The sequence below is a fragment of the Grammomys surdaster genome, unplaced genomic scaffold, assembly GCF_004785775.1.
Source record: "Grammomys surdaster isolate TR1022 unplaced genomic scaffold, NIH_TR_1.0 363, whole genome shotgun sequence".
NCBI classification, from domain to species: Eukaryota; Metazoa; Chordata; class Mammalia; order Rodentia; family Muridae; genus Grammomys; species Grammomys surdaster.
Window position 1 is genome coordinate 8,683,854 of NW_021604782.1, and position 24,928 is coordinate 8,708,781.

General features: G+C 37.5%; 1 protein-coding gene across 3 annotated transcripts in view; it reads right to left on the reverse strand.

Moving 5' to 3' along the window:
• Ecpas (Ecm29 proteasome adaptor and scaffold) overlaps nucleotides 1–24,928 on the reverse strand; it is a 119,410-nt gene that overhangs the window by 72,816 nt on the left and 21,666 nt on the right. For all 3 annotated transcript variants that reach the window (XM_028779863.1, XM_028779861.1, XM_028779862.1), the window contains 5 exons: nucleotides 13,922–14,052; nucleotides 7,885–8,001; nucleotides 5,584–5,702; nucleotides 3,429–3,578; nucleotides 469–637 (listed from right to left, as the gene is read on the reverse strand). In XM_028779863.1, coding sequence (XP_028635696.1) covers nucleotides 469–637; nucleotides 3,429–3,578; nucleotides 5,584–5,702; nucleotides 7,885–8,001; nucleotides 13,922–14,052 — 686 coding nt within the window. The remainder of the gene's footprint in view (nucleotides 1–468; nucleotides 638–3,428; nucleotides 3,579–5,583; nucleotides 5,703–7,884; nucleotides 8,002–13,921; nucleotides 14,053–24,928) is intronic.

Sequence of the window (24,928 nt, forward strand, 5' to 3'; positions counted from 1 at the left end):
TAAAACCCCAAGAAGAAATATAAAAGGGAGTCATGCTTTTCCCCACATTGTCACTTGTGAAGTATAGAGGTTCCTCACTTTACACAAAATGTACAGCCCTAAAAAATTGAATAATGAAAGATAAATTGTATTTTTAACTGCATCAAAGAAGCTACATAATTAAGACCTATAGTTTTAAATTAAAATGACAGAAAACTAAATTTGCTCAATATAAAATGGGTTGTGCATAGTACTTGAAAGATGTGAACAATGTTAGAAAGACATACAATCATTTCCCACTCCGCCCATCCCTAGGGCTTTAACAAGTAAATGACAGAGGAAAAGAACATTTTACATAGTTTGCTCCTTTCCACCATATTCTTTAGAGAACCTGAATGCACAGGAATTACACTCAACATGCTTCCATGAACTTCATAGGGGCAAGTGTTCAGGGCCAATAACTCGTATAAAAAGCAAACTGGGTGATACCTGTTCCAACTGTTCAGGTGTCCATGGGTTATCACCAATAACTCGTTTAGCTGCATAAAAGCTCATTCCTGGGGGAGGCTGTGGGATTCCAGAACCTCCCCCACTGTTTGAAGAAGAACCCTGTGATGAAGATGAATTTTGGCGACTCTGGGATTCATTTAACACATATCTGAAAAGGAAATAAAACTTTAACTCATAAAAACAAGTGAATTTGTGTATATACACACATATACATAAAACAATCATACACCGTCCTTGTACCGTATTATGCTAGAGCTGTGAACCTTAACCTTTGGGTCGTGCCTCCTTTGGGAGTAAAATGACCCTCTCACAGGGTCCCCTAAGAGTATTGGAAAATACAGCTATTTACATTACAATTCATAACAGTAGCAAAATTACAGTTATAAAGTAGCAACAAAAGTCATGTCATGGTTGGGGGCCATCACAATATGAGGAACTAAGAGTCACTTCTAGCACACTGTGCTAGAACAACAACTAAAATAAAACTTTCTACATAAGAACACTTTTGTTATTATTTTGGTTTTGGAGACAGGGTTTCTCTAGGTAGCCTTGGCCATCCAGGAAATCACTCTGTAGACCAGGCTGGCCTCAAACTCAGAGATTGCCTCCTGCTAGGATTAACAGCATGCAGCAACACTGCTCAAACAACATAAAAAAATCTCAAAGGTATCTAGCTTCAGCAAATTAATCAGAAGAGCCCATCACTCAAGGCAGTTATAAATGAACTACAACATGTTTATGCCATTTCCAAGTACATATTATTGTCTGATAAGTTAGTACAGAATCACTACATTTTGAATTTTAATGACAAATACAGACATAAGCCTGTTGACCCCATAAGGATTATGGTTAGTATTGTTCTATGCTCCAAAGCTTTTACAGTTATTTCTCTTACTTTATAATTCACATTAGAAAACTCACTGAAGCCATTAACAAACTGCCTCCCATACAAGCACATAACATTCTAAAAGTTAAAACCAAAGTAAAAAGCATCAAAGAGAAAAAGTCAGGGCCTGGCAAGATGGCTCAATGGTTAAAGGCATTTGCCACACAAGACTGACAACTTGAGCTTAAGTCCTGAAACCCATTAAAGGTGAGAGATCCAATTCCAGAAAATTGTACTTGACCTCCACTCATACTCTGCACACATACAAAGAACAATAACAAGTTTTAAAAGTAGGAAAATTTGAAAAAAAATAAGAATTTTCTCATTATATATTCAAAGCTCTTTGTATGTATCTCCTTGCTATTGTTATATTTTTTTAGCTTGTAGAGTAGAAATAAGACCTCTAATGAATTTTTTATTCAATTAAAACTATTATTCCTCATAATCATAGTTATATTTGATATAAACATTAGTTGAAATCCCTTTGCCTCTCTACTGATATTATTCTATACTGATTAATCTAATCATAATAGATACTAAAATTCTCATTAGAACTAAAGAATTAGAAGCTTGGAAGTTGTGGTGATTTGAATGAGGTCCCAACTGCTAGCACTTCTGGGGGAGATTATATCCCCAAAGTCATTAAGGTGCAATTCTTCTGGAGGAAGTAAGTCACTGAGGGTGAGATGTGAGAGTTTATAGCCTCACTTCACTTCCAGTTCACTACCTCAGCTTCTTGTCTGCCGTGAAGGCCCTGAAAGATCAAGCTATTAAACTAGAGGAGCAGAAGGAGAGCAAACTGAAGAGAAAGAATCATACAGCCTGAACCCTCTTGTCTCTGCACTGGGAATAGATGATATGCAGCTCCATGCGCATGGTCCTCTATGTACATATACACTCAAGACCAGGGGAAAACCGAAGAAAAGTAGCAGTTTAGAAAACTATCTCTAAGCCGGGCAGTGGTGGAGCACACCTTTAATCCCAGTACTTGGGAGGCAGAGGCAGGTGGATTTCTGAGATCGAGCCCAGCCTGGTCTACAGAGTGAGTTCCAGGACAGCCAGGGCTACACAGAGAAACCCTGTCTCGAAAAACAAAACAAAAACAAAAACAAAAAAAATCAAAAAAAAAAAAGAAAAGAAAAGAAAACTATCTCTAGCAGCAAGTCCTAATCAGTACACTAGAGGCAGATCACAATCTAGAAATTAGGCCAGATTCAAAAGTCTGATAAATCACTGCAAGGGGCTGACAAACTATTAAGAGGAAGATATCAACAATGTGATAAAGAGACAAAGTACTACACAGGTGGTTCTTGGGGGTTATGAGGGACACAGAAAATTGAGCAAATATGTCTACACAGGTTAAGAAATGTCTGTCACAGACACCAAGTAGACATCAAGCCAGTAAGAGATATTTTCCAAGGTGACTTTGTTATTTTCTCTGTGGAGAAATATCCTAAAGTGAGAACTAACTGCATTACCTTAAAGGATAAGATGGGAAGTACTTGGAGGAGAGTATGAACCACTGACTGAATACATGTAATGATGGCTATTGAGAACCCATTCTTCTAAGATGTACTTTGAAAAATGAGGCATCTCTACAGCACTGTTTGAAGACATCAGAGGGATAAGCAAAGTTCAATGATATGTATGACTAAGTCACATTTTGTACACTAACTAAAGAAAGTGAATCAGAAAACAAAGCTATGAGAACAAAATTGCAGGAAGAGCCAAACAGATCTACAACTAAATGGTAGCAATGCAAGAAAGATTTCAAGGAAAACGGAAAAAGAAAAGCTGGATATGATTTCCTATGGGTACATGGAGCTAGGAGACTCAAGATTTACTTCAGCTGGGGACTGGGGAAGTGTAAAATCACAACAGCATTACTACATCTACACAGCCAATATGCAGTGGAGCTGAACTTTAGCATTTAGGACTGACGTGAATCCTCAGAGATGAATCCCAAGTAAGCTGAATCATTTAAACACATAATTTTCACAGAGTAAACTCTTGAAACAACACTGCTTGGCTCTCTTTATCACTTTTAACTCACCCATAAGGCATCAGAAGGACATCTAGCATAAAGTCCAAGAGCAGCTGCACAGTCTTTGGTTTCTCAGCAAGATTAAAAGGAGAAGCTGATTTTGATGATTCAGCCGGGTATTTCATGTGAAAAAGAGTTGGTATTAAAAGATGCATTAAGCTGAAAGAAAAATTATATTTATTGCAGCTACTTTATAAATCAATTTTTATACATGCAAATAAAAGATATGACAAAGAACAATTTTATCAGGAGCTATTCATTTCTGATACCAATCAGGAACAAAGCCTTAATTTAGGGAGTAGCCCTGATTTCCTAATCCCCAGCACTCAGGAGGCAGAAGCAGGTAGATTTCTGTGAGTTTGAGGCCAGCTTGATCTACAGGGTTGGTTCCAGGATAGGTAAGACTACACAAAGAAACCCTGACTCAAAAAATATAAAAATATAAATAAAAATAAAAGACTCCATTATTAAGCTGGGCATGGTGGCAGTACATGCCTTTAATCCCAGCACTCAAGAATTTGAGACCAGGCTGCCTAATAGAGCAAGTTCCATGACACAAAGAACTACACAGAGAAATTAAAAAAAAAAAAAAACCAAAACAAAAATAACAAATGAACAAAGATCTCAAAATATTAAGTGATAATTGGCATTTAGACAACATGGTTCATCACTTTAAAAATTTAGAAAAATGTATATAAAGTAGACATGATTTTACCAGAAGGTACTTCATATTACATTCTAGATAAAATTAAAGTTCAATATGCTCTTTCAATAAAAATTTGCTTCAATTATTAATTTGATTGTAAACACCTGTAGTCTTTTGTTCTAGGCTTGTGAGGCCCTGCATTTGATCCCCAAGACCATTATCAAACAACTGATTGACAAGTAAATCAGAACTGGAAATGTTCTAATTGACAGGTCTGAGATAAATATGTTTTTACTAAGCCCACAAACAAATGATGTCATATAAGGCCTTCATTTTTTCCAGTGCCTATATTAATAATACTCTATTGCTTCCAAAACTTGCTGAGAAATGTTTTATTCATCAAGACAGAAATGTTTTTTTTAATAATTTTTTTCAAATCATAATTCATTCACACAGGGGTTATAAACACAAAAGGCAGGACGTGGGGAAGGGGATGACACTGGAGTGTGGGTGTTCAGGGGAAATACAGATATCTTTCAGAACAGGGTATCGGCTGGGTGAAGGTTCAGGGGACAGGTCACTATAACTCTGCCTATGATTCACTTGTCCTTATCTAAGTTGGTATTGTCTGCCAAGGCTACCTATTTACAAGGTCTATGACTACTCAGGCTGGTAAATTTCCACAAAAGCTGCCTGCTTACAATAGCTCATAGCCATCTGTTTCAATGTTTTTCCAAAGAGACCCAAGACTTGGTGTTAGTATACATGTATGACAGGCCTATTGCTGATTTTAGGCCTATGGCTGATTTTAGGCCTTCAGTGTGTAATCAGGGATGCCCCTGACATCTCTTCCCCTCTCTAAGTATAGAACAACTGTGGCAATTCTAATCTTTCGAAGGCAGGGATAGAGGCCTGACCTCCAGTAATTGAAGGGGACCTTGTAATGGCTCCAGTCTCCCAAGACAGAAATGTTTTAATGAAAAATGTTTTTTAGTTATTTAATGCATACATGGGTATTTCACCTACATGCAAGTCTGAACACTACAAAGATAGCCTAGTGCCCAGAGCCAGAAAAGGGTGCTGGATCCCCTGGAACTGGAGTTAAATGGTTGTGAGCACTATGTGGGTGATAGGAATTGAACTTAGGTCAGCTGAAACAGCAGACAATACTCTTAACTACCGAGTAATCTCTCCAGATGAAATGAAAGAAAAGTCAATGAAAAAGATTTTTAATTTTAACATCACATAAACCAAACACTTTTAAAAAGACAACAAAAAATTGAAGCAGTTAAATTTAGAAAAATGTCATCAATCTCACACATTTTTGTGTTCATATAAAAAACTTTATAACGCTACTAATAAAACAGTAACTAAAATATCACAGAAAATTCAACTATCCTTCAAGTAAATAACCCCAAGCCTTTCCATTTGCCAAGTAAAGTCAAATGTGACCTGTATTTGAAAGGCAAAAGTTGTTGACTCTTACAAATGGGAAACCGGTAAGCAAGGAAGCCATACCTATCCTGCTGTGGCTGAGGTTTCCCTTCCATGGCAGTAAGAAGCGTAGGGGCCAGCTCACATTGTTTTTCCACTGGCAGACGAGGATAGCCCATCTTAACATAAATTATAGTAAAATTCTAATGCAGCAAGAGAAAGCAAGTGAGTATGGAGGGAAAAATTTGATTATATATAGTTATAGTTGTAACAAAAACATCACAAGAATCATCCTCTGTTTATTACAGTTTATCCAAATTACTCATCTCAGGGGAGGACCCTAAGCATGACTTCTTCAAACTGCTTGTTTTAAAGTCAGCTTTTTATGTAAGAAAGGTAACATAACCAAAAGCAGTCATATGTGCAACTACTATTGCTAAAGTTAGGAAAAAAAAAACCATTTAGCCTATCTAAACCTTTATAAGGCACATTATCATCAGATCTCCCAGTTTGCTGTATTAATCCGAGATCAGATGTTAACAAATCCCAAGCTTCCATTTCACAGATCAATTACTAAAGCCATCTTTAGAAACTACAGCACTCTGTGGTTCCTCAATCCAGTAATAACTCAGCAATGGATGACAGGTAATCCCAGGAAACGGAGTGCTGCAAATGTTATCAGTTGCTCTATAACCCATGCAAAATTTACAACTGAAGTAAACTCATGAATATAAATCCAGATTTACAAATAAGATAGTTGCTAATCTGAAGGATTCTTCACAAAAAATGAACATGCATCATAAGGCCTTCTATTTGACACAGTTATCGCATTTACTTAAAGGAAAGATACTGTCTTATAAGGGAACTGTATGTCGAAAACGGCCACAGCACCTCCCAAAGTTTTGTGACTCCTGATAAAACAACTTGGGAAATTTTGCCCCATTGTGAAAAAGAGCCAGGAAAAACCACTATGTGTCATATAGAACATCAACATTTTTTAAATTTTGTTTTCCTGAAATGTAATGAAGAGGAATACTTGCCAGTCTCATATTTACTCCACGACAAAAAAGGATATCTTTTGAGTATATACATCATAAAGCTTTATTATGCCTATGTGCTATAACCCTTCTCTTTTCAGACTTGTCTCATATACTAAGAATCAAATCACTGTTATTTACATAAAAACAAAAATTATATGTATTGGGCTGGGATATAGTTCAGTAGAATGCTTACCTTACATGCAAAAGGCCCTTGACTTAATCTCCCATACCACAATTTTTTTAAAAAGTATACATATTATAGAGTACCATGTAACATTTAAATTTATGTATAAATTATATACTGCTTCCATTAGGTTAAACATACCCTTAAATATCTATCATTTCATTAAGGTGAAACCTTGAAAGCCTTTTTTCTAGCTTTCTGTAAGTTTTGTTGTTGTTCCTGTATTCATAATCAAGAAGAGCATCCCATAATTTGTTCAGGCTGTTCTTCAACTTCTGAGCTCAAGTAATACCCCTCCCTCAACCTAACACTGTAAATGAACTACAAGTCCTACCACCACACTGAGCACCTCTATCAATTACCTACAATCAACCCCATAGGAAGAATAATATCAACCAACCAGACCCCCCCCCCAGAGCTCCCAGGGACTAAACCATCAACCAAGAGTACACATGGAGAGACCAATGGCTCCAACTGCATATATAGCAGAGGATGACCTTGTCTGGCATCAATGGGAGGAAAGGCCCTTGCTTCTGTGAAGGCTTGATGCCTCAGTGTAGGGGAATTCCAGGTTGGGGAGGCAGGAGTAGGTGAGTGAGTGGGTGGGTGAGAGAACATCCTCATAGAAGCAGGGGGAGGGAAGATGTGATAGGAGGATTCCAGGGAGGAAACCAGGAAAGGGGATAACATTTGAAATGTAAATAAAGAAAATATCTAATAAAAAATAATAAGTAGATAAAAAAATAAATTTAAAAAAAAAATTAAAAACTGGTCAACAGTACATCAGAAGTTCCTGTTCTCTAAACTTGGTACCTAGCAATTTATTTTTCCCCAGCTTCTGATAACCACAATTCTACTCTTAATTTCTTTGAGACTAACTTGTTCAGATTCTGTAAAAGTAAAATCATTCTTTTTTTATATTAAATACCTGACAGTCATTTTACCAACATCTCTTTGCCCAATAAACAGTCATTCATTACCTTGCTCCTATAACTTCTTTGAAGCAGTATTGCCTGTGAATCAGTACTCCGTGAGAAAATAACATACTTTTTTTTAAAAACAACTGTTTCAGTTAGGTATGGTCTAAGAATGAAACTTTAAGCTTGCCAATATAGATTGACGGCATCAACTAAACATTGAGAATTCCAAAATAATTCTCACCGTGACAAAGGAAACTGCAGCAGGGTCCTGGTACTGAACCAATAGTGTTTCTACTGGAAGCTGTATTTTGGGGCGGCTTTTTATACGTTTATTCAGATGGACCAGCAATTCCATTACCTAAAGCAAGGACAGAACTGGAATTATCAATCATATCTTAAAAATAAATTCATTTCTTAGATATTACTTATTTTAGTGAAAAGTACCTACTTCATTCTTTTAAGGACATAGAGCCTGTATCTCAGAAAGGGATGTATCAGAATCAGAAACATAGTATCTGCATTTTGCAAGATACCAAGATTATTACAATGTAAAATGCAATATTCTACTGTTTCTAGATACACTTGGATGGCCAAATCAAGGAGTACTTTTGAGAAAATGTAGTAGGAACACTGAGTTCTAGGGAATAGATAAATTTCAAGTAGAAAATTGGTTTACTAAGAAGGAACAGGGCTGAGTTCAAGGTCTACAGAGTGAGTTCGAGAACAGCCAGCGCTATACAGAGAAACTCCGTCTCAAAAAAAAAAAAAAAAAAAAACATAAAGAAAAAAAAAAGACGACGACGAAGGAGGAATGGGGTCTAAAAGAATATAGCAAATTATATCTATCTGAAACCCAGAGTGGTAAGAATTCATAAAAGTAGGATCTGAATTATAATAGAATTTAGCAAAATACTGAAATATGTTTATCCTGAAAAATCATCTAATACTACCAAGAATTTAAGTAAAAACATACAGCCTCCCTCCTCCCCTGAAATGTGAAAGAAACAAAAGTAGAAATTAACACATCAGCAATTCCTGTAGAAAGAAAGGAAAATATACAAGTTTCTGATAAATGACCACAGTATTATTCCAACATATTATATATTAAGAGAGAAGAAAATGAACACTAAGAAATGAGATCTTTTTAAATCTTACCCAGAAGAAACACTGAACGTTTTAACTAGTCTGGAGGGCTGCATCTATGATATATCACTCCTAAAATATACACTGAAGCCTCAAAACACATGTCAGTGAAAGCTACAGTTTTGATTTGATGTTTTTAGATCGCCCTTTGGTATAAGTATGTACTTATTTTTGCTGGATATAAATCCAAGTGTTTGGTCAGTAGGTTACGCTAATGCCCAGTTTGAGCAGATATTTTCAAGTACTTTTCAAAATGATCACAACAATCTATACTTCTCCCAGTAGTATTTAAGAGCTCACATTCTACAGCCTTGCTAACATCAAATATGGTCAGGCATTAACCTTCCTCTATTCTAATAAAGTTTAATAAAAGTTAACTATAACAGAATTCTACTTAGCAACTCTCATTTTCTTAATTAAAAAAAAGCCAAGCAGTGTTGGCACATGCCTTTAATTCCAGCACTCAAGAGAAAGTAACAGGCAGATCTCCAAGCTCAAGGTCAGCCTGGTGTATAGAGCAAGCTCCAGGACAGCCAGGACTTTTACACAGTGAAACCCTGACCTGAAAAACCTAAATAAATAAATAAATAAATAAATAAATAAATAAATAAATCTGAGTCTTATTTTATATAGTTATGAAAGAGGAAAAACTGTATTATAAATTTGTGCTCAATCTTTTATTAGCAATATTAACCAAATGACAATTATTATTACACTGGTTCTATAATTTACAAGGCATAACAGTGAACAACTATATACTATAAAAGTAAAGACACCTATCAAGACTCCACTGTCTAAAAATCAAAATAACACTCATGAGAAGTTCTAACCTCTATCTATTTACTTTGGCTGGCTTTGGATGAATTAAATTTACTTTTGTAAATATAGTTTAAAAAATTAACATGTGTGGCCATTACACAGAAGCAGTACCTTGCAGAAACCAGATTAATTTTGAAATTGTCTATTAAGTCTTGACTCACAAACTATACTGTTAGTCATGTGATATAAGGCAAATTACTTACCTATTCTGAGTCCCAGTTTTTTCATCTACAAAATAGGAATAATTAGAGCACCTATACCTCACAGAATTGTTAAATTGAGACACCAACCAAAATTTTGGCTATTACTATTAATTTCAGGATTTTTCCCATCTGTAGGACTCAAATGACAATACTTCAAAGCAAGAATATTGAATGAAAATATCTATCAGAGTGGCACAATGTTAAAGTCTATCAGCTTTAATTATCATTTCCTTTTTCCCAGAAGCTTTCAAGTTTGCTTAACAGCATCCCTTTGGTAATAAATATATACGTAAATATATATAACAGACTATAATTACTAATAAAATGTTAAACTTGCACATCAAAATACAGAAAGCCAAAAATATTAAACAGGAAAACTACAACCACAGAAGGCTGAAATTCATGACTATCAATATACAAGACTAGAAGACAGATTCTCAAGACATAACTGTAGAGTGTTACCTGCAAATAGTCTCAGGGCATACTAAACTCCACATTCAACAAACAAGAATTTTTTTTAATATTATGAAGTATTTTTCTCAGAACATGAATACCCTTTAGATTGGAGATGTAATTCAATGGTAGAGCACATGCTTCTCACACACAAAAGCCTATGTGGTAACCATCCAAAGTACCACCACAGGAAAAAAAAGCTTAAACAATGGTCTGGTCTCAGTCTACAATGTAATAAAACAAGGAAAATTTTGCAACAAATATTTCAAAACTAAAAACAATGCTTTTACTAATTATTAAGTCAAAAATAAAAGCAAACATTGCTCTTTTCTAAGGTATAACCAGAACAACAAAGACAAATTCATAAACAAGTTTTTCATTTTGAGCATTCTTGAAAACATAATTAGTGACAAAAAATTTTATTTAGTCACTTATATTTTAAATGTTAAATCCTGGCTCACTCATTATTTGGTCATTTAAGAATTCATTAACTAGCCAGGCAGTGGTGGCACATGCCTTTGATCCAAGCACTTGAGAGGCAAAGGCAAGCAGATCTCTGTGAGATCGAGGCCAGCCTGGTCTACAAAGGAAACTTCAGGACAGTCAAGGCTAAAAATTGGGGGGAAAAATTAATAATTGAGCTGGGTGGTGGTGGGACACACCTTTAAAACCAGCAATAAAAGGTTTAATAGAGGGCTGAGATATACAGATCTGTGAGTTCAAGGCCATCCTTTTCCACATAGTCTTCCATGGCAGCCAGGGCTACATATAAACAAATAAAAATAAAAGTTCATTGATCATTCTAAACTTAGCTTCATCTGTAAAATGTGGGAAAGAACTAATTCATATTATCTTGTATAAACTTATAACTTCTTAGCACTTTTCTTAACACATAATCATTATTATACTATCATATAAATAAAAATCTTATATGAGAAAAAAATAATTTGAGTAAAACAGAAAAAATGCAATTAACAAGAGGAAAAACCTAATCACTGGTTTGTCTTTTAAAACAGGTTGGGGCATGGCTGAGTGGCATATTAATTGTCAAGCATGTAGAAACCACTAGGTTAAAGATCAGAACAATCAATCAATCAATAAGCAAGCAATCAAATAAATACCATAATTTTGATAATAGTAACCAATAAAAACTAGAGATAAGAGCTGAGAAGATGGCTTAATCAACAAAATGCCAGCTACACAGGCCTGAGCTCATCCTCCCAGAATCCTTTTTTTTTTTTTTCTTTCTTTTTTTTTTTTTTTTTGGTTTTTCGAAGACAGAGTTTCTCTGTATCGTCTTGGCTGTCCTGGAACTCACTTTGTAGACCAGGCTGGCCTTGAACTCAGAAATCCACCTGCCTCTGCCTCCCAAGTGCTGGGATTAAAGGCATGCGCCACCACTGCCCGGCTCCAGAATCCATTTTTTAATAAAGAAAAAAAGCTGGACATGATCCCACACATATACCTGTACTGGGGAAATGAAGCCAGCAGGATCCCTGGGGCTCACTGGCCAGCCAGTCTAGCCAAATCAGTGAGGTCCAGGTGTAGTAAGAGATCATGCCTCCTTCAAAGAATAAAGAAAGGGATGGAAAGATGGCATGGGGGCCACAAATTGCTCGTTTTGATGACCCAGACTGAATTCCCAGAACCCACTTAGTGGCTCACAACCATCTGTAACTCCAGTTCCATGAGATCTGATTGTTCTCTTCTAGCTTCAGCGGGCTCCAGGCATCCATATGGTACACAGACATTCATTCATTCATGCAGGCAAAACATCCATGCAGACAAAATGAAAATTTAAAAATCTTTAAACATATTTAAAAGGTGGTACACAACTAGGAGAGACACCCAACATCAATCTCTAGCCATTACATGTGTATGATCACATGCACATACAAGCATGTAAACACACACACACACACAAACCTAAGAACAAGAATGAAAGTCTCCATTTGAAAAAAATAATAGGATAAATAGTATAACAGAACTGAATGGTATATGACCTAAAATTAGTAGGTCATTAGGAATAGATGATTTTCTACACCCCCTTCAAAAAAAGGATAAAATACAAAGAAATAAAAATACATAAACAAGCTTGGGTTTTTAGTTTGTTTGTTTTTATAATCTACTAAAAATACTCAGCCTTAACCTAAACAATGGTTCTCTAGCTACTTCCTTTTGGCTTCCACTCGAAGTATCTCCAGCAGCCAAATAAAGATATCACTAACATCCTTTCACATCAGTGCCCTAGAATCCTGTTTCTCCTATCCCTCATCCTTTCATCCACTGTGGCCTCTTTAGTTCCCCCAAGGGAATCACATTCAGTCCACCATCTCTTAACCTGGTGGATCTCCTTGTTAACAAAGAACCCTCCCATCCATCATAACCACATTCTCCTGTTCTTTCATCAACTCCTTTTTTCTTCCCTCTTAGTAAAAGTAAAATGTCCTCCCATGAGCCCATATATTTTATTCCTTGGTATCCAGCTTGTGATGCTATTTGAAAAATAAAACCTTTTTAGGAGAGGACGTCTCACTAAGTGAAGTTGGTCACTGGGGAGCAAATCTTCTGATTTTATAGACAGGCCTCACTTCCCATCCATTCTCTGCTTACTGAGTACACATAATATGAGCATTTGCCTTCATATTCTTCATATGCTTACAACTATGCCTTCTAGTCATCCTTTTTTAAACTCTGAGCCAAAATAAATTCTTCCTTCCTTAACTAGCTTCTGTTAGGAATTTTGCCTAAGCAAGAGAAAAAAAATACAACATGTACCATAAATCAGTTCAGTAAATAACCAGACTAATAACAATAAGTAAATAAACATCAATTTGTAAAAGGCCTTTGATACCCTGATAGCAAGAAAAATCCACTGAAGGTTTTAAATAGGAAAATGGCATGACCAATCAAACTCTACCTCAGCGAATATGGATTAACAGCAAATAAAAATAACAAGTATATGGCAAGACTGTCCATCCTTTCCTGAAACAAACAAAGACATTCTGGGAGATACTTTTCCCACTGAACTCAAATCAGGGTCTCTTAAGGTAGACATTCAAGTCAATATCAACCAATTATAGTATGCCAAGAGATGAAACCTGGTGACAGCTAAAAGACCAGAAGATCTATCACAAATACACTGGAAAAAAATTATTATGTTACAAATTAAAGGGGAAAGTGTTCCATATAGAGTAATTTAAAAATAAAATTATGATATTATAATTATATAGCTTTTTGGAACAGTATTTTGAAGGATGTAAAGTCTAAGTTATATAAGAATAGCTCATTTTCAAAAAGTTGATTTGGTTACCTTTATTACCTTTATTTAAGGATACATTCGCCATCAACTATTGATTAAAGAATATTTCTCCTTTCTAAACTGGCTTTCATATTCAGCTTTAGATCAGTCCAGATAATTATCTTGATTAAATTATCTGACACTGGTAACAAGAACAAGTAGTGAAGACAGCTGTACTAGATAGGCATTTATGCTCTTTCATTTTGAAAGCTAATTCTTAGACTTACCATACATTTGGAAAGCTGTAACGAATCATGAACCTACATTTCAACAATGGGAATAGAAAACTCACTTCAATCAATATATATATATCCACTTATTCATCATTTATTTCCCCAAACGGTCCCCAACATGCTTACTTTTTTCCGTACTCCTTCTTGGGTGCTGGACAGTTTGAGCAAAACAGGAGGAAGGAATTTAGATATAATATTTTGTAACTGTTCATCTGTTTCAGCATGGCCAAGTCGTAAAAAGACCCGTTCGAGCTGATCTATAATATAAAACAAAAAACAAGAGAACTTGGCAAACCAAACATAAACAAGCCTATTTTTATAGCTTAATTCTTCTTTCTGTACTGCAGATCCTTCAGTCAAGAATTTCAACCAGACTAGCCCCACAGACAAATGATTGTGATACAACCAGAAACTACTGCTAAAAACGGTTCTATTATCTAATCATGTACACCTGTTTTTAGACAGTTAATCTCTAAAAAGGAGAATAACTAAGAATAATTCAGTTACTTAGTCTTTTTGAAGGAGTTAGTTACTAAGAATAGATGTAAGTTGGTTTTTGGGTTTTTTTTTGTTTTTTATTTGTTTGTTTGTTTGTTTGTTTGTCTAAATAATCTTCTAAACCTAGCTAGGAGAACACAACAGAGGAACTTGGACTAAATGTCAGGAACTAACTGAGGAAGTTTCTCCAAAGACAGAATCATTGACCACTACTATGCTGGGACTAAATTAGAAAATCAGAGACAAGTATCCCACAGGAAGCTATAGTGAGAACCATGTTGGACAAGACCATGGGAATGTATTCAACAAAATGTAGATATTAATTATTAAACAAGCCACCATGTATCTTTGCCCAATGTACTATACAGAACAGAGGGGAAGGTGATGGAGAAGAAAACTCACACGAAAGCCAGATACCTGATTACAAACCACTGTTAATTTTTTAGGTACACATTTATGGGGCCATAGGTTTGAACCTCAACACTGAAAAAAAAAATGTGCTTTAATGAAATACTTGTTTCTCAAAGGCTCTTATATGGCACTGAGCACAGTGGTGCTTGACTGTAATCTCAGTATTTGAAAGGCTGAGGCAGGAGGACCACTCAAAATTTAAGGCTAGGCTGGTCTTCGTAACAAGATAACTGTTTCAAAAAGGGATAGGGACGCCTCAGCAAGTAAAAGCTCTTGCTGTGCAAGGATGAAGATCCAAGTTCAAACCACCAGAACTCAGGCAAAAACCTGGGTATAGTCATATGCATATCTATAACCCTGTAACTGTGAGCAAGCAGACACAGAAGGATCACTGGGCCTTGCTGATGAGCAACCTTATCTCGAGTGAATAGGGTGTAGAGTAATAGAGCAAAACACTCAAAACCTCCTCTGTGCATGGGGATACTTATCTACAAAAATACACATGGGTATAAACACTACACTATGCAACACCCACACACACCACAAATCACTTGTAAAAATTATCAGTAGGAATGAGCTGAAAATATTTTATATCTTGATCAGTGCATCATGCCAACTATACCTCAATTTTAAAACATATTTTTAAAAGTCTTTACTACTTAGTGATTAAAAACAAAAACATACTCAGATGAACTAATACAGTTACTGAAATTTACTTCAAATACTAAAGTTAGCCAAAAGACAGGCATCAGGAGTCATATAAATGAAACTCAGACTACCCACTGACTAATAATTAGCCAAGTTTTGTAAAGAATACTAAGAATTACTTTTTTGTTTTATGTGCATTGGTATTTTATCTGCATGTATGTCTGTGAGAGGGTATCAGGTCCCCTGGAACTGGAATTACAGACAATTGTAAGCTGCCATATGGGTACTGGGAAGAACAGTGCTCTTAACTGCTGAGCCTTCACTCCATCCCTAAGAATTACTTTTTTGTTTGCCTCAAATATTCCATCTGTGAAAGAAAGTAGCTAGATCTATCAATGAGTGAGCCCTGAAAGAATAAAAGCAGCAACACCCATGTAGAAACATACAAGCTCTATAGCCAACATGAATCTTATTTTAAATATAATTGAGTAATAAAAGAAGACAGACTTCTTAGGAAAATAACTAATTCTAGAGCTTAGGACAGGAAAAAAGATTTTTAAAAGGTAGCCTGAAACATCTAATAGTACTAGAGATGAAACGAAAATTGTCAAAAAGGTATTGAAATCAATCTAAAAGAACTCTTGCTAGCCAATACTGGATCAACTAACAGAACACAATAAATAGTATAGGGCTGGGTTTAAAAGCCAAACTAGAAACCCACGCTGGTCTTTATTGATGTCAATAAACTAAAGGAAAAAGGTAAGCCTTTCTTATGGAAGAACTCAAAATAATATATTCCTCAAGGAAGAATAGCTTCATCCCTGCCCTATTTCTCTTTTCAGGGTACCCTAGATTTAGTTACTACTTAAAACAGAAGGAAATATATTAACTTTACAATGGAAAAATATTCTTGCCCAAGAAAAGACAGTTTATATCAACAGTAACATCATATAATGTGTGCATGATGAGATGAAACAAGAGAGACATTTCAGCATTCTAAAACCCACCATCCAAGTCTATTTGCTGGTAAAACATCAGAAAATCAAAACTGAAAGACACTCTACAGGGTACCTGATCAGTATTTCTCAATATTGCCAAGATCATGAAAAGGCAAAAGTTGGGGGAAGCAAACTAAGATACTGCCCCAGAGAGGCTAGGGTTAACTAATGAATGCAGCCTTAAACAGGATCCTGGGAAAATGAAAGACAAATAATAATAATAATAGCCTACCCCCAAATCTATACCATCTACGAATGGCTGAGACTGGTGAAAGAACCAGACCTGCTATTCCAAAGCTCCAGGATCTCCATGACACAGAGCAACAACAAGACAACCAGAAGAAGTACCAATGAGGATCCAATACCGATGGTGTCACAGAAGCCAGAGATTTGGAAACAGACCAATGACTCATTGCAAAAGATATTTTCAAGTGAAGATGTGTGGACAGAGGGATATACTGTGGGACAAACTGCGACACACTACAACTTCCACCAAGGGATGTTTTCCATGCTTTGGGGTGTTGTTGTTGTTGTTGTTGATGATGATGTTTCCTATGCTTTGAGGTGGTGGTGGTGTGTGTGTGTGCGTGTGTGTGTGTGTGCCCACGTGCGCATGCACACGCACACACAAGTATATATTTTATTTTTGGCGGTGAAGGGCAGATATGAGGGGACAAGGAGATGAGCAGGATGGGATACATGATATGAATCTTACAAAGAATTAGTTCTCAGAAGATGGAAAGATCTCCTATGCTCATGGATTGGCAGGATTAATATAATAAAAATGGCCATCTTGCCAAAAGCAATCTACAGATTCAATGCAATTCCCATTAAAATCCCAACTCAATTCTTCACAGAGTTAGAAAAGGAAATTCTCAAATTCATATGGAATAACAAAAAACCCAGGATAGCAAAAACTATTCTCAACAATAAAAGAACTTCGGGAGGAATCACCATCCCTGACCTCAAGCTGTACTATTGAGCAATAGTGATAAAAAACTACCTGGTATTGGTACAGAGACAGGCAGGAAGATCAATGGAATAGAATTGAAGACCCAGAAATGAACCCACACTCCTATGGTCACTTGATCTTTGACAAAGGAGCTAAAACTGTCCAGTGGGAAAAGGACAGCATTTTCAACAAATGGTGCTGGTTCAACTGGAAGACAACATGTAGAAGAATGAAAATTGATCCATTCTTATCCCCTTGTACAAAGCTCAAGTCTATGTGGATAAAGGACCTCCACATAAAACCAGATACACTGAAACTAATAGAAGAGAAGGTGGGGAAAAGCCTCGAATACTTGGGCACAGGGGAAAAGTTCCTGAACAGAACTCCAATGGCATATGCTCTAAGATCGAGAATTGACAAATGGGACTTCATAAAATTGCAAAGTTTCTGTAAGGCAAAGGACACTGTCAATAGGACAAAACGACAACCAACAAATTGGGAAAAGATCTTTACCAATCCTTCATCTGATAGAGGGCTAATATCCAATATATACAAAGAACTCAAGAAATTAGACTCCAGACAACCAAATTACCCTATTAAAAAATGGGGTATAGAGCTTAACAAAGAATTTTCAACGGAAGAAACTCGAATGGCCGAGAAGCATCTAAAGAAATGTTCAGCATCCTTAGTCGTCAGGGAAATGCAAATCAAAACAACCCTGGGATTCCATCTCACACCAGTCAGAATGGCTAAGATTAAAAACTCAGGTGATAGTAGATGCTGGCGAGGGTGTGGAGAAAGAGGAACACTCCTCCATTGTTGGTGGGACTGCAAGATGGTGCAACCACTTTGGAAATCAGTCTGGCGGTTCCTCAGAAAATTGGACATAGCATTACCCGAGGATCCAGCTATACCACTCCTAGGCATATACCCAGAAGATGCTCGAACATATAACAAGGACATATGCTCAACTATGTTCATAGCAGCCTTATTTATAATAGCCAGGAGCTGGAAAGAACCCAGATGTCCTTCAACTGAGGAATGGATTCAAAAAATGTGGTATATTTACACAATGGAGTATTACTCAGCTATTAAAAACAATGAATTTGAGTGTTTCCTAGGTAAATGGATGGAACTAGAAATTATCATACTGAGTGAGGTAAGCCAATCACAAAAGAAGACACATGGTATTCACTCACTGATTATTGGATATTAGCCTAGAACCTTGAAATGCCCAAGATGCAACTCACAGGCCACATGAAGCCCATAAAGAAGGAAGACCAAGTGAGGGTGATTTGGTCCTTCTTAGAAGGAGCAACAAAATACTCAAGGGAGCAAATATGGAGACAAAGTGAGGGACAGAAACTGAAGGAGGGGCCGTCTCAAGACCACCCCACCTGAGTATCTATCCCATGTGCAATCACCAAAGGTAGATGCTGATGTGGAAGACAGGAAGTGCATGCTGATAAGAGCCTGATATGGATATCTCCTCAGAGGCCTTCAAGAGTCAGACATATTCAGAGGCAGATGCTCACAACTAGCCATTGAACTGATCATGGGGTTCTCAATAGAGGAGTTAGAGTGAAGACTGAAGGAGCTGAAAGGGTTTGTGGCACCATGAGGAGAGCAACAATACCAACCAACCACAGCTCCCAGGGTCTAAACCACCAGCCTGGGAGCACTTAGGGGGGGATCCAGGGCTTCAGCTGAATATGTAAAAGTGGAGGGCCCTGCTGGGCATAGGTGGAAGAAGAGAACCTTGACCTCATGAAGGCTGGATGCCCCAGGAGGTGGGAATTTTGAGGGTGGGGAGGTGGGAGTGGGGGGGTGTAGATAGAGGTTACATCCACAGAGAAAAAGGAGGAGGGGCGAGGGGATTGGGGGTTCCGAGGGGGTGGTGGGGGATGGGGTAAGGGGACAACATAGGAAATGTAAATAAATCATCCAATAAAAAAAAAAAATGTTTTTAAAACCTAGTAAAATCCCAAGTAAAGTTCCAGTTTAGTTTAAGAAAGGAAAATAGAACAGAGAATCAAAAGTAGGCAGGTAAATTCTGGGAATACTGGCCCAGATGATTCTATTTAATAAACATTGAGTGCTATTGTAAAAGAAATTTTTGTGTGTTTTGTTTTTCGAGACAGGGTTTCTCTGTGTAGCCTTGGCTGTCCCAGAACTTGCTCCTTAGGAATGTTGAATTCAACCACTGCATCTGTAAAAGTTCCAAGTAAAAAGCAGAAAAAAAAACTGTTCACAGACAAGACAAAAAGTTAAATTTTCTTAACAAATTAACCTAGAAAAATCCATGACAAAGTTAAAAAGGGGCAAATATTATGGTTATTTTTCATATACTCATTTGTAATGCAATGTGATAATACAAAAATCACCAAACATACAAGGGTACTACTTCTCAAGCAGGAAGAGTTAGATCTTCCACATTCAATTGAGAAAGGATCAATGTACAACTAATCAGTTCATCGTTTAGAGACACAATGTACTTTTAAGTAAAAGCTAATCAAGTTGGGTGTGGTTAACATACTCCTGTAATCCTAGCATGAAGAAGGCTGAGTCAGGATGCTAAGAAGTTCAAGGCCACCCTACTCATACCAACAAACTATCTTAAAGAGGGGAACAGGGTACAGAGAGATGGCTCCGAGGACAAAGGTACCTACTGACAAGCCTGACAACCTGAGCTGAGTCCCAGGATCACAAAGTGAAGGAGATAATTTCTGCAAGTGTCTTCTGACCTCCATATGGTGGTATTATTATGTGATATGATAAGTGCATCCCTAAACACGCACACACATCTAGGATCCACACATGAGAATCTACATATGAGGGAGGACACACAGGTATTTTTCTTCCTAAGACTGTGACCCTCTTTCACTTTCATTCTTCCACCTGGTATGACACAGAAAAAGAAAAAATAAAACCTCAACATTTGAAAGCCTCTCAATGTGGACTTCCAGCTTTCAGAACAACAGAAATACTGGGGTGGGAGAGTGTGTAGGGATCCACCAGTAGAAAGCTCAGTACCACATCATATCAAACATGGTGGCTCTTAGGGAGTGTCAGCAATAGGATTTTAAATTCAAGGATATCCTTGGTTACATAACAAGTTCAAGGTCAGCCTAGGATATGTGAGGTCAAGAAGAGGGGCCAAAAAAGAAAATGAAAGACATTTATGTTTATTATAAAGTATCTAGTCTCAAGTATTCTGTTATAGCAATAAAAACAGACAAATATCACAAGAGAACCTTTTCAAAAATAGGAAGAGAGAGAACCATATGTTCTGAAGACTCAAAGAGAATCTAAAACTCACATCCATCTTTCATAGGCTGTTAGCTCTAAGTGATATTCTCCAAATTATCTAACAGATGATAAACAGAATGAGACAAGAGCAAGCTCTACCTTTTCATATTTTTCTACTCAATCAAACTCCTACTGTTTTTCTTATTAAAAAATTAGACACACTACTATTTCCCTTTAAACAATCAGTTAAATGTTGGGGGATGGCACCTGCACAAGGTCCCCTGAAGCTTGGCAACTGCAAGACCCTGCTTGGCAACTGCAGATAGACTCAAAGCAGTGTACCATATCATCTGAAGAATAGCAGGGAGACCATAACTCAAGCAGTGCACCATATCTTCTGAAGCATAGCAGGTTGCAGTCCTCCTCGCCCCCACGAATAACTAGGACCCGCCGGTCGGGGCAAGTGGCACCCAGACGTGAGGCTCGAGGCACGGACCCCTCCGGACGGACCCTCATTGAGAGGATGTGCGCACGACATCAAGATTGAGCTAGACAGAGATCGTCGCCCGCGACCTGTCGTCCACGGAACCAGGTTGATGCTGCCATCAAGAAGACGGTTGAAGTTCATTACCATCAGCTGAAAATTGAAGAGGATCCAGAAGTGACTCCGCAGGAGACTGACACAGCTGCCAGCTCCCCTGCCTCCCCCTACGGTCGACCCCTAGACTTCCACGCCCTCCAGAAGGGTTCCTGGTATGCCTGGCTTTGCCCTCGTTTCTCTCGCTAGAGAGCTTGGCCTCTTGATCACCACAACAAAAATTGGCTTTTTCCTAAACCAAGGCCACCCTTGATATGGCCGCTAACATTGGGGAGCCTTCCTTTATGACAATATTACACCCCAAACTGACAAATGGTTGGTAACTTGAACATTTACGAAGGACTAGGATGGCTGTGAGTTAGCCCAATGACGGGATTATTGTAGGTCCACTTCCCAGGGGCCCACCCAATGCAGCCGAAAAGGAGTGCGTGGTGCTGGGAGTGGGTGCAGCCTACATGGCCTAAGACAGGGCTCTCACCCTCCTTTCACCCACATCGGAGTCCCTTGACGTTGCCCATCGTCGACAGCCTAAAGCCTTCGACCATCGATGTGACTCGTCTCACATCAGTGTTTTGGGGTTGTGAACTTGTCTAAGACCCCCCATAATTAGACATCCAAATTCAAAATTCACATAGTTGGGATTGATCATAAGACGCCTTCTCTAACTAAACAGAGAAGGGGGAGATGCCAGAAGCCAGGACCCTCGCCCTTACCCTCACCCCCTACCTTTCCCCACCTGCACAATGTCCTCTGAAGCTTGGCAACTGCAAGATCCTGCTTAGCAACTGCAGATAGACTCAAAGCAGAGTACCATATCTTCTTAAGAATAGCAGGGAGACCATAACTCAAGCAGTGTACCATATCTTCTGAAGAATAGCAGATAGATCATAATTCAAGGCAGTGTACCGTATAGACCATGACATGTTTCAAGGCACAGGCCAAGAAGATTCTGTACTTTTCCACCACCTGGCCCCTCTTACCCCCTCCCCTTGTAAAACATGCTATAAAAAAGCATTTCATGTTCAAAAAAAATTAAATAAAAAAAATAAATAAAAAAAAAAAAGCTACTCAGTACCCCAGAGACCCGTACATGTATATGCATATATGTATATACACATATACATATTCATTTTCATATATATGTGTGTATAAATGATCATTAAAGAATCAAAATATAAAAAAAAAATGTCGGGGGATGGGAGGGAGAAAAGAGTTAGTGCACATGTGAGAGAAAAAGATAATATTGTCTACGTGACAGGATCTAGAATCACCTGAGAGACAAAAGTCTGAACATGCCAATGAAAGAGCTTCTAAATTGAGTTAGAAGACTCATCCTTAATGCAGGTGGTACCATTCCATGGACTGTGATCCCAAGCTGTCAGCTGCCTCAAAATCCTGTGTGCCTTCTTCCTTGATCAAGTTGCTTTTGTTACAAATTTTATTATAGCAGCAGGAAAAGTAATTGATTTAATGAGTGTGCACACACGCATGCAAGTGTGTGTGTGTGTGTGTGTGTGGTGTATGCATGTGCAGACCCACTGTATGTGGAGGTCAGAGGTCAATGACAGTTATCTTCCTCCACTACTCTCCATTTTATTTTTTGAGACAAAAATCTCTCACTGAATTTGAAGCTCACCAATTCAGTGAATCGAGCTGATCAGTAAGCCTAAGAGATATTCTTGTGTTGGCCCAGCACTTTGATTATAACTACATGCCACCCTCTGGCTTTTGTGTGGGTGCTCGAGGATCTCCATCAGATCTTCATTCTTGTACAGCAAACACTTCACTGAAGGAGGCTCATATCTCCCCAGTTCAAATACAGGGAACATAGTTTTGACAGCTATTTTTATTCATATATTAATATTATATAATCTCAAAACTGGAACATAACATTAATTTATACTTTGCCTTTTTCTTTTCTATTGTTTTGAGACAAGCTCTCTTTTGTTCTGTTTAGGGACAGAGTCTCTACAGAGCCCTGACCATCCTGGATGTCTGTAGGCCAGGCAGACCTTGAACCCACAGATATCTGCCTATCCCTGCCTTCCAAAAGCTGGGACTAAAGATGTGCTACCAAATTTGGCCTGTCTTTCCTCTTTTAATAACATAACTTTTTATCTTTTATCTTAGACCTTTAGAGTGAAATATCTCAGAACTTTTCAGATTTTACACAGACATAGCATATAAGATATGCATTTCAAAACTTACAATATGCCTTAAGGAAACAATGAAATTGTAATCCTCTAGTTTCAGCTTCCTACATACAGGGAATATAAATATGCAAACCCACTGCTCAGTTTATTGATGACTTATAAAAGGTTTTTTAATTGTATTTGTTATCACTACTATGTGTGAGAGAGTAAGAGGTGGGCGAGAAGATAGGAGAGGAGGAAGAAAGGATGAAAATAGGGAGGAAAAGCTGTGTGCCACAGTGCAAGTATGGAGGTCAGAAGACAATTTGTGGAGTCAGTTCTCTCCATCCACCTTTATGCAGGTTCTGGGGATTAAACTTCTCTCATCAAGCTTACACAGCACGCAAGTTTATCCACTAAGCCATCTTGCTGGCCTTTATAAGAGCTTTTACATATTTGCCAAATAGCTTCCACTTTTTCCCCCATACAGTAAATCACTTTTCAGTTTCCCTTCTGACCCTCTGTAGAACTTTTTTCTTTTCCAGATCTCAGTGTTTAAATACAGTTCAATTTGCCATTACTTTACTTTATGGCTATATTTAGTTTCTTCTAGCCATACTTAGAATTTTTTTTATTATGCCAAGATTATTGTTTTAAAAAATTACAAAGTATAGAAAAAGCAGTAGACATCTGGACATCTGACATCTGGAAGAAATGGGCAAGAACATTCTCACCATTCAGGTAAGAATGGCTCACCACGTCTGAAGTGTTTTACAAACAATGTACTTTATTTATATTCAACACTAGCTTTACTTCTTGGAGAATTCTGGTACACTTTGGGCAAGGGGTGTCAATCTGACCAGCTCCAAATGACAAAAATGACACTGAGTTCTAATGACTATCCCTAGTGATGATTATCCCTAGTAGACACCTTTTCACTTATGTCACAGCTCATCAACTCAATGGGACAGTAATTAGGAATTAAAAGCCTGTTTTGTGTGACTGCCAGCAAAGGAGTCTTGGAAGCTTGCATAAGATTTCCTCCAGACTTCACTCCATACACCTTTTCCCTCTGGTGGTTTCACTGTAAAAAATCTAATCTGAGAGGACAAATATTTGTTCAGTGCACTGAGTCCTCCTAGACTTTGAAGCATTGAACCTAGTAGTAGCCTTGGAGAGACCGAAGATATATATTTATCTATATTTTCATATATCTTATGATTTTGCTTTCTGTACTCAAGTCTTTAATCTATCCAAAACGTTCCTCTAGCATATGGAGGAATGTAGGAAATTAAAGTTTTTTTCTGGAGTCTTTAAGATTTGTTCATTGTGAAATAAAACATAAAGAAAATATGCAAAGCACAGACAGTTCAATTTATTATTAGAAACTCTCACACAGTTACCATCTAAGACCAAGAGGGGGAAAAATTGTTCTGAAATGTGATTAAAAACATATTTGGGGCACGCATGCTAGAGCATATTACTTCAGCACTTAAAGGGCTGAGGTAAACGAATAAATACTTCAAGGCTAACCTCAAATACACACTGAGACCCTGTTTAAAGAAAGGAGGATGGATGAATGGGAAGAGATGAAAAAAAGAAAGGAGGCTGTCAAGGGAGGGGGGACTTAGAGGGTTGCAGGTTTAG